Genomic DNA, 13,607 nt, shown 5'->3' on the forward strand with positions numbered 1-13,607 from the left:
TTCCTTCCAGCCCCGTGTCCAGAGCCTTCTCCCTTTTCCCTTCACCCAGTCACCAAGACAAGAATTCCTTTCCGTCCGAGTACCCACCTGCCTGACCAGGGTACCCCAACGTCCTTGAGCCAGCAAACTAATGCTCCAGGCACTGAGAATCCCGAAGGCTGCTGGCCCATAATGATCACAAGGGACGGGGCTGGGTTTTCTGTCCCCACTAGGTAAAGACAGGCTGGAGCCTGCTGTTTTCCATGTCCTTTGGCGATTTCAATTTAAATGTTGCTTAGAGACCAGATTCCCCAGCCTTGCAACCAACTTGGGTTCTTGTTATTGCCCTCATGGGGGTCCCTGTTCCCATCCATCTGTGTCCTTGAACCCCAGACACTGGCCACACCGCCTCCCATCGTTCTGGCCTGTGGTCAGCCCAATCGTAGTGCCTCTGAAGTCCTTCTCAGGCCAGCCCCACAACCTGACCAAGCAATCCTCTGGGAACACATTGGGTGGGAAAGGCTGTTTTTATTAAAGGGCCCCTGTCACAAGCCCCTCATTTCTGGACCTGCCAGATGGGCTTCGGGTAGAAGTTTCTGGTTGCCTTTCCTTCCAATTTCTCTCTTCGTTCATGGCTTCCCGAGATTCAGCGTCCTCAGTGGCATCTGGGGAAGAGCCAGTGACCTTGGGGCACCGGCCCAACTCAGGGAGGGCTGGCAGCTGGCAGAGGGCCAGGGAATGGCCAGCCCCACAGCCCACAAGGAGTCCCAGTGACGAGCGCAGAGCCTGCATGGGCTTCGGGGCCCAGATGTCAGCTTCGGAGCCATCCCCGCACATGCCGTGCTCGTTCCAGCCCCAAGAGTAACACGTCCCTCCTGTGAAAGAGAGAGAAGACTGCTCTAGAAGAGGTTTTGAGCACAGGGCTGAAACACTCACCCTGGGGGCACAGGGAGCACCACGAAGAAACCAAAGCTCGACCCTACGTGGTGGCATGCTCACTACCCTGGCTTCCACTCTGCCCCCCAGAGCCTTTGCAGCGTCTCCCACTCCCCTAGTCCACAACTGTCCTGTCCCAAACACGGCCTTCCTCCTTGGCCCTCCCTGACTATAACCTCCTCTACCACCGGCCCCCACCCACCATGATCCAAAACCTGCCAACTCTGCCTCCAGAAAGACCCCAAATCTTTCCGCGTCTCTGCATCTCCACCGCCGTCCCTGATGCTGACACCACTCTCCCACACGCGGAGCCATGCCAACAGCCAACAGACTAACCGGGCCGCGCACCACCCAGCCCAGCCCTCAAAGAGCATCTAGGTGATCTCTGACACCTGCAGGTCTGCAGGTCCCCAGCAGTGACTGCAGCGACTTCCCAGGCCCTTAAAGTCCTTTCCTTGGCCTGCAAGGCCCTGAGTGATCTGGCTCCTGCCTACCTTGCTGGCCTCCCCTTGAGCAACTCCTCCCCCATCCCACTGCATTCCAGAACCCCTGCCTTCTTTCGCTTCCTTGCATAGGCCTCACAGGGCCTTCCTTTCTCTAGAGGCCCTCTCTTTACTGGGCTCCAGACCTCCTCGTCCTTTAGATTCCAGTTACATGTCGCTCTGCAGTCCGATTCCCTGGCCACCCAATCCAACTTAGATTCTTGCTATCGCCCTTGGACTCTCCCCTCATGGGGGCCCTCGCACTTTGCGGTGGACCGATGACTTGTGTGGTGATGTGCGTACTGTCCCCTCTCCCTGGACTATCTGCTCTACAGGGAGGGAAGGACTGTGTATGCTCCGTTCCCTGCTGTATCCCTAGCCTGGCACACAGCTGGTGCTCAATAAGGGCTCACTGATGGGGTTAAAGATTGAACGAACTGAGGCACAGAGCCAGAGAGTCTGCAGGCCAGTATTCGAGCACAGATTTCTCCTATAGCCTGTGACGCCCACACCCCATCACACACCCTCTTCCTAGCCTTTAGACCCTTTCCTAGAGCCAAACTCACTTATGTTTTCCTGTAGTCATTAAAAAAATTTTTGTCCAGTTTATTAAACTAATACATCTTCATGACAAAAATTGGAAAATATGGATGAGTGTAAAGAAAAAGCAGACTTTGAGTCTCGCCACTAGTATGAATATTGTAGTCTCTCTCAAGACCTTTAATTTGTGAAATTTGTAAATATTTGTGTACATTTTGTCCTGCTTTCATTCCTCACTACTATAACACAAGTACTTCTCCACAGAACTGCAAATTATTCAAAAACTAAATTAAAAATAATTTGTTTGAAATTTTGAAATTTCAATATGCAGAAAGTTCAATATGCAGAAAGATACAAAAAAATGATTTAACAGAAAAGACACATGCCCCATCCAGACTTAGAACATTAGTCAACATTTTGCTGTATCTGCTCAACCCTTCCCTTAAAAAAAAATAAAAAATCATAAAGAAAGAAACAGTCTAAGCCCCGCCTCCCATTCTTGCCCTCCAGCCACTTCTCCAGGAGACAGCCGCTGTTTCGAAGCTGGTGTTCATTACTGGTGTGCTGGTTTTATACTTTCTACCTACATGCCCTTAAATACTCTGTAATGCTTTTAGTTTGTTTTAAAGATTTACATAAATAGTATCATTGAGATATCTTTTTATACTTGCTCTTTTTTTTTTTAAGATTTTATTTATTTGATAGAGACAGCCAGAGAGAGAGGGAACACACGCAGGGGGAGTGGGAGAGGAAGAAGCAGGCTCCTAGCAGAGGAGCCTGATGTGGGGCTCGATCCCATAACGCCGGGATCATGCCCTGAGCCGAAGGCAGATGCTTAACGACTGCGCCACCCAGGCGCCCCTATACTTGCTCTTTATTCTCAGTATTGTTTTTTGAAATTTATCTGTGCTGATAGTTAGGGATCGAGTTTGTTTATTTCAGCTGTGCATAGTATCCCATCAGGTAGAAGTCAGATTTTACTTACCTATTTCCCTTCTGATGGACAGTTCTTTAATGATAACTGTTGCTATTTTATTATACAATATAATGTATAATATACAATAATATACAATAACAGTAATATTGCTGCTATTAAAAGAAGCACTACCATGAACGTTCTTGAGCGTGTCCCCTTGTACAAAGTGGTGTTTGTGCAGGGTTGGTCCCTAGAAGTGTGAGGGTGGTGGAGTCACGTGTTTGGACTTAGGTATGGCCCAATAGCCGTCCACAGTGGCTGCAGTCGCGTCCAGCCCCATCAGCGATGGACCTGAGTGCTTCCCTCCATCTTTGCCTTTAGACTCTTGCTATTCTGCTAAGTACAATGAATGAATCTGCATTTGCCTGACTACTAGTGAGACGGATTGTCACTTCATGTATCGCCCTGAGTTGCCTCTTCTTATGAATGGCCTCTGTACATTCCTTACCTGTTTTTCTGTTTGCCTTTTTCTTACCGATTTGTAAGCTTTTTGTGCGTGTTCCTTTATTTACATAATTCCTCGCTGTGCTATGCATTCTAAGTGTCTTCTCCCACAAGTCCATGGTATGTCTCTTCACTTCGCTTATGGTATCTTTTGTTAACAAAGCCCTTTAAAATGACCGTCTAATTGTCCATTGCAGAGATTCAACAGTTTCCTTAACCTGTATCCTATTATCAGATACATAGGTTGTTTCTAATCTTTCATTATTTGGAACAATATTCCTATGAACATCTTTGCACGCGTGAATCGTTGTCTATCTAATTGCTTTCTCAAATTAGATTCTTCGAATGGGAATTCCTCATCAACTGGCATGGACATTTCTGAGATTCCTGAGTGCTGTTCTGAGTGCTTCCACAGTATTTTCTCAAAAAGGCCACCTGAATATAACTACAGCAACCTGCGGAAGTCTCCATTTCACTCCAGCACTGCCAGTATTTATTGTTTATTATAACATTTAAAAATCTCTAATTTGAAGACAGAAAAAGTATGTCATTGCTTTTATTGGTACTTTACTGCCATCGAAACTGAAAAATAATTCTTATGTTTCTCAGATATTTGTATTTCCTCTTTTGTGTACTGTCTGCTTTGTATCTTTTTCCTCTTTAGTACAGAAGGCTTTACGTGTCAGACCCAAGGGCCAGATGGTCTGGGTTCAAATCCCAGCTCCTCCATTTATTAGCTGAGTGACCTTGGTCAAGTTACTTAGCATCTCTGTGTCTCAATTCCTTCATCTGTTAAATGGGGACAATAGTACTGTTACCATAAAGTTGTTTACAAGAATTAAATCGGTAAGTAAGTATAAAGTACTTAGAATGGTGCCCAGCACGTAGTACTATATAAATATTTGTTACTGTTCTCAGTCAAGAACCTCCTTGTTTTAAAGATTTTTGTTTTAAGAATATTAATTCTTTCTCTGCCATATCCGGCATACATATTTTTTCTCAGTTAGACTTAAAATTTTGTTTTGGGTCTTTTGATATAAAATCAGCTTTGTGGTTCTTTGTACTAAAATTCATTGATCCTCTATAATTTCTTCTACTGCTTCTAAGAACTGAAAGCCCATCCCTATCTTATCAGGAAATATTCTTTTTTGATTTTTCAATGATTTGATTTTCTTTCTTTTTTTTTTTTTAATCTTTACATTTCACTCTTTATCCACTGAAAATCTGTTGCACAGACCACTTTTTCACAGGGGGAGGCTGGCTGGCCCGGGATTACCCTTCCTTTTCCTTTCCCCTAGTAGGAAGGGAATCACTGGCCAAGAGCTCCGGTTTGGGGAAACACAGATGTCCCCCTGTTTGGCCCACGAGCGAGGAAATGCACGCAGAGAGGACGGGCCCCGGGCTGCGGCTCCGACAGCTATACAGCACTCTCAGCCAGGTCAGTGCGAGGCCCGAGGTGGGAAAGTGGAAGGGGCCTGGTACCTTTGGGCCTCGCTCGGCACCTGGCGTGGGCCTGGTGCCCGGCCCCGGTGAGTGGCAGCAGCTGACGGTCAGCAGGAATGGGGGCGGGAGGAAGGCAGAGCTGACCCACCGGCAGGATGCCGCACAACGGGCGGCCGGCAGGTCCCTCTCCTCCTGCCAAAGGAAACTCGCTCCGAGGGGCCGGGGCAGCCAGAGGCCTTGAGCCAGGGCTTTCATGCCCACTGGGTCGAGAAGCCTGGCCAAGGGCCAGAAATTTCCTCCCCCACTACTTCCAAAGAAGCCTACTCGAAGTGAGGTGTTTTACAGTCTTTATCTCATTTAGCTCCGACAACCCTGTGAGGCAGCCATGTTTTCTAGATCATCCTCGTTTCGTAGAGGAGGCCGCGGAGGCGCCAGGAACCAGGCGCGGTGGCTGCGGCATCCGAGCCGACGCTGCACATGATACACCGGGCCTTGCCAAATTCGTTCTCAAAAGGCGGATAGTAAATATTTTAGGTTGGAGAGCCTCATTTGGTTTCTGTTGCATGTTCTTCTTCTTTATTACAACCCTTTCCAAACCATTCTTAGCCCACAGGGCCACACAAAACAGGCCACAGGTCAGAGGTGGCCCATGGGCCACCCTTCGCCGGCCCGTGGCATATATGTAGAATTGCACTATTTGCTGTGGACTGTGCTATGCCATCCTGGGTCCCACGCTCCCAGACATCTGCATGCTCGTGGTCGCTCTGTCCCCATCTCTGTCACAGGGTTGCTAGGGGGAGGACTGCACGAGGGACATACATAATGCCCCGGCACAGTGCCCGACCCTCCGTGACAGCGCATGCCCACGTATGAAGCAGACCACGGGGAGGGGAGGGAAAGGCAAGAGAGGCCTCGCCCATGTCCCACATGGGGGGGCACCAGCAGATGGGAAGGGCTGGGGTGCAAGATTAGCTAGCCCCTGAACAGAAGACACCTTTAAGTACTGAGCCCCTCCAGCACTTTAGAATCGGTTTCCTATATCCCCCTCCAGCCTCAGCGAGAAGCTACTGGGCCGGCTGTTCTCATGAAGACGTGAGAGGAAGGAGAACGCGGCCTACGGTAGGCCTCTCCCTAAGCTACCCGGAATACAGAACACCCAGTTTTCAAGGCCACAGGTAGGTCACAGGATGACTCCTGGCTTTATAGAGGGCTCTCTGCCACATGCCTGGCACTTACCAGGGCCCCGAGGCACTGAAACCCACCCAACTGATCCAGGTCTGCTTCGCTGGCCCCGAGGCTCATTGCTGGGCCTTGGGTGGAAAGACCACAGTTACTGGGGGATTCCCTAGCCTCTTAAGAGTACAGACCCCTGCTCATGGGGCTCAATGGAGTTGGCCTGATCCAGGCTGTGACAAGTGATGGGCTTGTGGCCCACCACATTTGCGTCAGCCTAAGAGCCCTGCAGGCAGCGGAACCTAGGGACTGGCAGGGTCCTGGCACAGGCTGGACACAATACTCAAATCTGTTCAGGCCTTGTGGCACCTGCCTGAGCTTCTTGGCAACCTGGGTCCTTCTAGGGCCTTATGGTGCTGGGATTACAGCCCAGTGCGAGGGAGGAGGCCGCATTTCCACTGGAGGGCCTTGCTGAAGAGGGGCGAACACCTGAGCATGCGCAACAGCGCACGTGTGGTAAAGCGTCCTTCTGAACCACACAATGAGGACTACATTTCCCAACCTCTCTTGCAGCTGGGTATGGCCAATGAGATGTATGCCAGAAGGTTCTGTAACAGCTTATGGCACCCTGCCTTCAAAGATGGATGGCATGCACCCTTTGCTCCTTCTTCTATCTTGTCACTGGGAATGTGGATGTGGTGGCTGGAGCTCTAGCTGCCATCTCCAACCACGAGGATGAGGGCTGCGATCTCCCCAATTTCACACAGATGGCACTTAATCACCACAGCAACCTCTGAGGTGTTACGATCTCCATCTTACAGATGAGGTAACTAGGCTCAGAGGGGTGAAATAACTTGTTCGTGGTCACACATTCTGAGCTAGGACTAGAATCCATGACTCCCAAGTCTCAGGTTCATTCACCAGTGCCAAATCATGTGAAATGTAATAAAAGTCACTGAATGCTTACTGTATGCCAGGCCCTGTAGTAAACACTTAGTTCACTGAATCCCCCCAACCAGACTGTGAGGTAAAGCTAACATTATCCCCATTTTCCAGAGGGAAGGCATGAACCACGCAAGGTAATTTAGCTGGTAAGCAGCAGAGCTGGGTTCAAACCTGGCCAGTGTGACCCCGGGGCTGCTTCTGCTAATACACTGTCCTCTCTAGCAAAAACCCTGCTTCCCAGGGAATTAGGGAAAGGTACAGAGTAACAGCCCACCTGTGTGGGGACAAGGGCCACGGTGGAAGGCAAGAGCTGCAGTTGGCGGGAGAAGCTCTCTGCAGAAGAGCACAAAGCACAGAGCCTGAGGAGGCCACGCAGGCCCTGCCCCTCCCACCTCTGCTGGTGGGGACGGGAGAGAGGAATGCGGGCAAAAAGTCAGGCAACTAAAGGCTCACCTTGTCTCCCGTCAAAGACCTCCCTAGACCTAGAGCACCAGGAGGGGCTGCTCTTCTGTCACTCCAGGCAGAGCGAGACAGGACGGGTGAGGTCTGAGTACCCTCACGGAGCAGGTCCTGGATTCAGGAAGCTGGTAAATGTCAGTGTGGCCACAGCTGGCCTGGGAGCTGAGTAAATTTGGGAAAGACTTCTGGGTGTCCAGCCACAAAGCTCATGCAGATCCCACCCCTTTGGAGGTAATTGCTGGGGTGCTCCCTAGGGTCCTGCTGTGTGAGCAAGGCATGTGAAGAACCCAGAATTCAGGCCTCCTGAAGTGTTTTAGGTCTAGGTGGTGACTTGAGGGTGGAAAGAAGTTCAGGTCCTCACCCTGTCTTGCCTGGACAACTGTAACAGCGACTCTACCCTTTACGCAGAGGCGGCTGGCCCGGGTGGGGGGCTCGGGCAGCAGCACAGCCTGGAGTAGCTCCTCCTGGGGACAACCTCCCGTCTCCTGCCACCAAGGAGCCCAAGGCCAGCACTCTTAGCTGGCTCTCCAGGCCCTCTGTGGTCTTGGCGGTGTCACTCCTCCTCCCATGGCTTGCTGCTGCTCCCCAAATTCCCCCGGGCCGTTCGCACTGTCATGATTTGGCTCAGACGAGTCCGTTTATTGCATCACGTGGGCATCTCTTCTGCTTAGGCCCCGTGCTGGACACAAGACCCAGAAGAGGAAAATTCAGTTTCTGCCGTGGAGCTCCCAGTCCACTGGGGAAGACGGCCATGAGAAAAGAGGATGATGGGGACCAGTAGCCTGTGTTCGCACAGAACAACACACAACTGTGTTAACTGCAGCACTGTCTGAAGTTGCAAAGGACTGGGTGGGGGTGGGGGCAAAATATTCATCAATATAGGAGGGTTTAAAGAAACTATGATTCAACCCTACTAACTAGATGCTATGCAGCTATTAAAAATAATGAGGTAGCTTTCTCTGGCCTGACATGAAAGATATCTAAGACATTTTAAAGAGAAAATCAGTTGCAGAACAATACAGAGAATATGGTTCAATTTATGTAGATCCCCTACATATTTCTAAACGCACAGATCTTGAAGAATACATCCCCAACTAAGAACAATCTCGGAGAAAGAGAGGGAGAAATGGGAGGGAAAGAGTGACCAAGATTTTGTCATTTGTTTAAATATTTTACAAAGTAGTAACAAAGGATGATGATTTAAAAAAAAAAAAACTCAACAGTATTTCTAAGGGACAGAGGTAGCATAGAGGACAGGATGACATGCTCTGCTGGGGAGAGGAGATGGGTGTCACTGAAAGTTAATTCTTAGCTGGGTTTTGAAGGGTAAATAGGAGTTCACCAGTCTTAAATAGAGGGTACCCATTGAAATTTGCCCAATCTGAGCTGCTTTCATTGATCCCAATGGCATCCTGTTTTGGTGCGGAAGTGAACAGTGGCTGGGTGTAGGGCTGGGTCCCACTGGCTTGTGGGAAGGCTGTTAATTTCACTTCCTCTGAGCTCCTAAAGCACCCAGAACCCTCTAAGCATATGTACCACATCCCTCCTAGTTCTATAGGTATTTATATTTGCACTTGGCTCACCAGTCTGTGAGCCGGGTGGGATTGGGGTGCTGAGAACAGGGCACACTCATCAAGCAGTCCTCAGGCACGTGGGACAGGCAATCGGGATCCAGCTACTAAGGGAAAGTGAGTACATGTGGCCCTTTCCCCGCCTGCAGTCTGTCTGGAAGGCAGCAGGGAGGGGCATACTCATAATGCTGAAATCGGGTGCCATCAACCCCAGTCCTATGTCTGCTTGCTTGCCTTTATTCCCTGGTCCATGGCCAGAGCGGCCGCCTGGTCACAGGCATCAAGAACAGAGAGCTGCAAGTCTCTGTCCCCAGTCACACTGCCCAGAAGAGGGGCAGATCCTACAGACAGTAGTCATGGGAACGGCTGGGAGGACAATGGCCCCAGTAGGCCCGGCTGAGGGACGAGGCATGGGCAGTGCAGGACCCTTCCAATAACTAGTCCATCCCTCACTCTCTAGGGCCAAGGATGCCCTGAGGCAGGAGCTGAGGCAGCAGGAAGAAGCCATTCCAGAATCAGAAAGTGGGGCTATTCGCCCACAGAATCACTCTGGAGATGTTCTGGGATTGTGGCCCAAATTGCCTCAGGGAAGGCTGTCAGTGGAAGCGGTCTGGCCTCGGGGCCCTTGCAGACCAGGATCCACGGCAGCACTGAGAATGCACTGAGAAGATGGGGGTGAACGCTGAAGGCAAGGCAGAGGAGGGTGGAGTGTTCGCGTGTAAGAAAAGATGAGGGCCTGTGGAAGAAGGGATTCAGGGAGGTAACGTTCAGAACACGGCCAGAACCTGGCCACTTCTCGCCAGCCCCATCACCTCACACTGAAACTCTGTGAGGGTTTCATACTGTTCTCTCTGCTGCCTCTCTTGCCTCTCACGGTCTGTCCTCCACACAGAGCCTGAGTGATCCTGTTAAAACCTAAGTCAGACACAGCACTGCTCACTCAGAATCCTCCAGTGGCTTCTCTGCTTACTCCGATAAACAACAGCATCCTCTCTGACCTCAAGTCCCATGTGTTCTACCCTGCTGACATCTCAACAGCTACGCTGACTTCTTGCTCCTCAAACAGTACTCACCTCAGGACCTTTGCACTTGTTGTTCCTGCTGGCTGGAATGCCCTTGCCGCTGATATCCACAGGTTCACTCCCTCATGCTGCTCAGGTATGTGTTCAAATGTCACCTTATCTGAAAGGTCTTCCCTGACAACTCTATGTGAAATAGCTATTTATGACCCTCTCCACCTCTGTCTCCTCACCTGCTTTTTCTTTATATTTTTACTGTCGGTTTATTATCTATCTCTCCTGACCAGAACACAGCTCTTTGAAAGCAGGGACTCAGTTTTGTATGCTGCAGTATCCCAGCACCTAACAGTGCTTAGCATATATTAGTACTTAATAAATAAATACCTGTTATGGGAATGAACCAACAAACAAATGAACAAATGAATGAATGAATGGCTAGTGAGAGAAGGGAGCTGCCTTGTTCTCTCCCGGAGGGCCAAAAGACAGCCTACAGATGTGGGGAGGGAGGAGATGCCGTGGGCAAACCGATTTCAGCTCACTCTCAGGAAGAAGGCTGGAATGGCTGGGAGGCTGCCCAGGAGAGCAGCAGGCGGCCTGCCGCTGGAGGTTCCAAGCCCCTGGCTGGCGTGGGCCCTCCTATGGTGACAAATCAGAAGTCCCTCTGACCGTGGAGAGCTTGTGCGGTGGTGCAGGTGGGTGTGGACGTGCATGAGAGAGGGAGGAAGGGAGAGGCCGAAGAGCAGAGTGGGGGCGTACCCACCCAGGCCCCAGGCCTTCAGGTTGGCTCCCTCACACCAGACGGACGAATGGCCTTGGTTCAGATGATAAATAGAAATGCATTGAATTTCTGGGTTTGCCCTCATAGGTCTCACTTTGAGGCTGCAAGGCTGGGACTGCTTGAGAACCTCTTTTAAAACCCCGTATCTCCAAAAGTTGCCCAGTTCTTTGTCAATTTCTGTCCCGTTACCTAAGAGGAAAGTGAGGCCCAGAGTGGGGGTCCTCGCCTCCACGAACCTTCCCGCTGCTCTCCGCCTCCCCCTTTGCACTGCTCCGGGCACTGCATGTGGCGGTCAGGGCGGCCCAGTGAGGAAGGCGTTGGATCCACACCGCATGGGAGAGAAAACTGAGTCTGGGAGAGGTTCTGAAGCAGCAAAGCTGGGAGAGGCAGGGGCCAGCCTTCCCGCCCCCCCAGAGTAGGAGGTGCTGGGGCTGCTGTGGCTACATTTCCCCAGTCACCTGCGCAGAGAGCGTGCTGTGGCACGCGGCACGTTGGCTCCGCTGGGGGACTATTCTTAGATCTAGGGAGCTAGGAATGATGGATTTAGAACTTACGAGGTGGAAACGTGTTGGCCTGTTTTATAAACAACTGAAATCCTCCCCACAGATTGTCTTTCTGAATTCTGTGTTCTCTGCGGAACTGCTGGCTCTCTGGGCTTCCTGGCTGTGCCGGGAGAGGGAACAGAGAAGGCAACTAAGCCTGTCGAGGGCCTACTGTGGCCACATATGGTACCAAGGCTTTTGCATGACCCACCCCATTTAACAGGGCAGCCCTGGGAAGATGGCATTGTGGTCACACTCTGTGGAGGAAGAAACGGGCTGGGAGAGACGCTGGAATGAGTAGGCCTGCTATGCAGCCTGGTCCTGCCAGCAGGGGTCTGGCCCTGGTGGGTGGAGCGTTAAGGGCACAGGGTGGCATCTCTGGAGTTCAGTTCCTTCACATGTTGCAAGGAGCTCTCCTGTCCTCTAAGATTTCTTCACTGGAGGTGACATATCATCCCCTGTACAACCTGGTGACCTGTCCTCACTGCCAGCCAGGGACCCTGCTCTCCGTAGTGTTCCAGGTTGCCATCACCCCTCTCTGAGTGTGCTCCCAGACCTGGCCAAGGGCTCTGGGGCCCATGCGCCCCACTGCTGGTATACCTGGTCCCAGAGGCTGTCTCTATCAGTGTAGCCTGAGGTCACATTAGCTGCACTGGAGTCCAAGCCTGCTGACGCCTGCTGAGCCCACAGCCCACACGTATACTCCTAAACTGAGCACGAGAAGTTGTGCTGTCTCCCCTGGCCTCTCCTGCGGGCTGCTGTTCTGGACCTGGCCAGAACTTTCAAACTGTCTCCATTAATTATCATCTTATTAAATGAACAGCCATCCCTGAGGGGCACCTGAGAGGGGCGGGGGCACAGATGCAGCTCTGGGACCAGGGGCAGTGGGACTCCTGCCATTTCTGGAACCTGGTCATCAACAGAGTGTCTCTACGCTTTGCTCCCTGTGCCTCTTTGGGAATCACCAGTGTGCAGGAGAGGAGGCTGGGAGTTAGAGCAACAGCGGGGGTGGGGGTGAGAAGGTCTGTTCTGGAGCCCAGAGCCAGGGCCAGAGCAATCCACATGCAGATCAGAAGATTAGAGAGAAACCGCTGGATAGCACACACCTGAGAAGGAACCCTCCCTCACTCTCCAGTCACTTACTACACGCCTACTGAGCGTCCGCCCTGTGTTTGGTGCCGCACCTGATTCAGTTCACTGCTCTTGGCACAGCGAGCAGCCCTCAGACAGCGCGGGTGCTGGGTCTGGGGCACCCGGAAGAGCAGCGGCCCGTTCCTCCGGGGGATCAAACCCTTTTGGGAAGAGAGTCTGGTTCTTCCTTACTTTTCTCTTTTCAGATAGTAAATTTTTATTGAACTTCATGACAGAAAGGAAAAGAAAAAAGAAAAGAAAAGAGAAAAGAAAAGAGGAAAGGAAAGGAAAGGAACATAGTAGTACAAAATAGGAAAAAAACTAAGGGATTAATCCTTTTAATTTACATGAATGTATTGTTTTCCTTCTAAGAAAACTCTATTTTAGAGCAGTTTCAGGTTCATGGAAAACTGAGCACAAAGTACAGAAAGCTCCCCGCCCCCACACACTCACAGCTCCCCCACTGTCAACATCCCCCCCTGAGCGGTACATTTGCTACAGTCGAGGAACCTACCCGGACACATCATTACGGCCCAAAGCCCACAGCTGACGTTAGGGGCCACTCCTGGCGTTGTGGTACATTCTGTGGGTTTAGACAAATACCCAACGACATGTATCCACCATTACAGCATCAGACAGAATAGCTCCACTGCCCTAAGTCCTCTGTGCTCCACCTACTTATGGTTTTATCCATCAGAGTGAACACATGAGTGGAGGAATGGTTCTAGAGTGCCCGAAGGTTCACGCATGGCTCTAGCGGGAGAAGTAGGGCAGTAATAAGACACAGGTCCCTGTCCTCCAGGGGCGTACATTCTAACGGGGGAGCAACAAGCAGGGATCCACAGATGCAGCTAGCGAGCAGAGCTATAATGAAACAGAATGGAATGATGCGATGAGAAGGACAGGTGGTCAGGAAGTCCTCTCCAGGGAGGTGGCCTCTGAGCTGTGCCCTGGAGGACGAGAAGGAGCCAGCCACACAAACACCTGGAGGAAGAGCTCTCCAGGCCGAGGCCACGATAAATAGAGTCCTGAAGGGGGACGTCCTGCCAGGTCCAGGAACAGCGGCGAGGAGGCCGTGCCTGTGTGGAGCCCCGGGAGCTGGGGTGGGGTGGGCCTTGGGAGGGAGGGGAGGCCTGCTGAGGAGCTAGGAGTTTATTTTGAGAATGCTGAGAAGCCACTGGAGGGTTTT

General features: G+C 51.2%; 1 protein-coding gene across 5 annotated transcripts in view; it reads right to left on the reverse strand.

The window, feature by feature from the left end:
• Positions 1-487: 487 nt before the first annotated feature.
• Positions 488-13,607, reverse strand: part of SERGEF (secretion regulating guanine nucleotide exchange factor) — a 217,676-nt gene continuing 204,556 nt past the window's right edge. For 2 of the 5 annotated variants that reach the window (XM_045796613.2, XM_045796610.2), the window contains one exon: positions 488-854. In XM_045796613.2, the coding sequence (XP_045652569.1) occupies positions 511-854 (344 nt within the window). In that variant the 3' untranslated portion in view covers positions 488-510. The remainder of the gene's footprint in view (positions 855-13,607) is intronic. The other 3 variants (XR_006779473.2, XR_015721542.1, XM_087855334.1) reach the window with 2 other exon arrangements.

This window comes from Ursus americanus, chromosome 24, assembly GCF_024610735.1.
Source record: "Ursus americanus isolate L20-20 chromosome 24, mUrsAme1.1.p, whole genome shotgun sequence".
NCBI lineage: Eukaryota > Metazoa > Chordata > Mammalia > Carnivora > Ursidae > Ursus > Ursus americanus.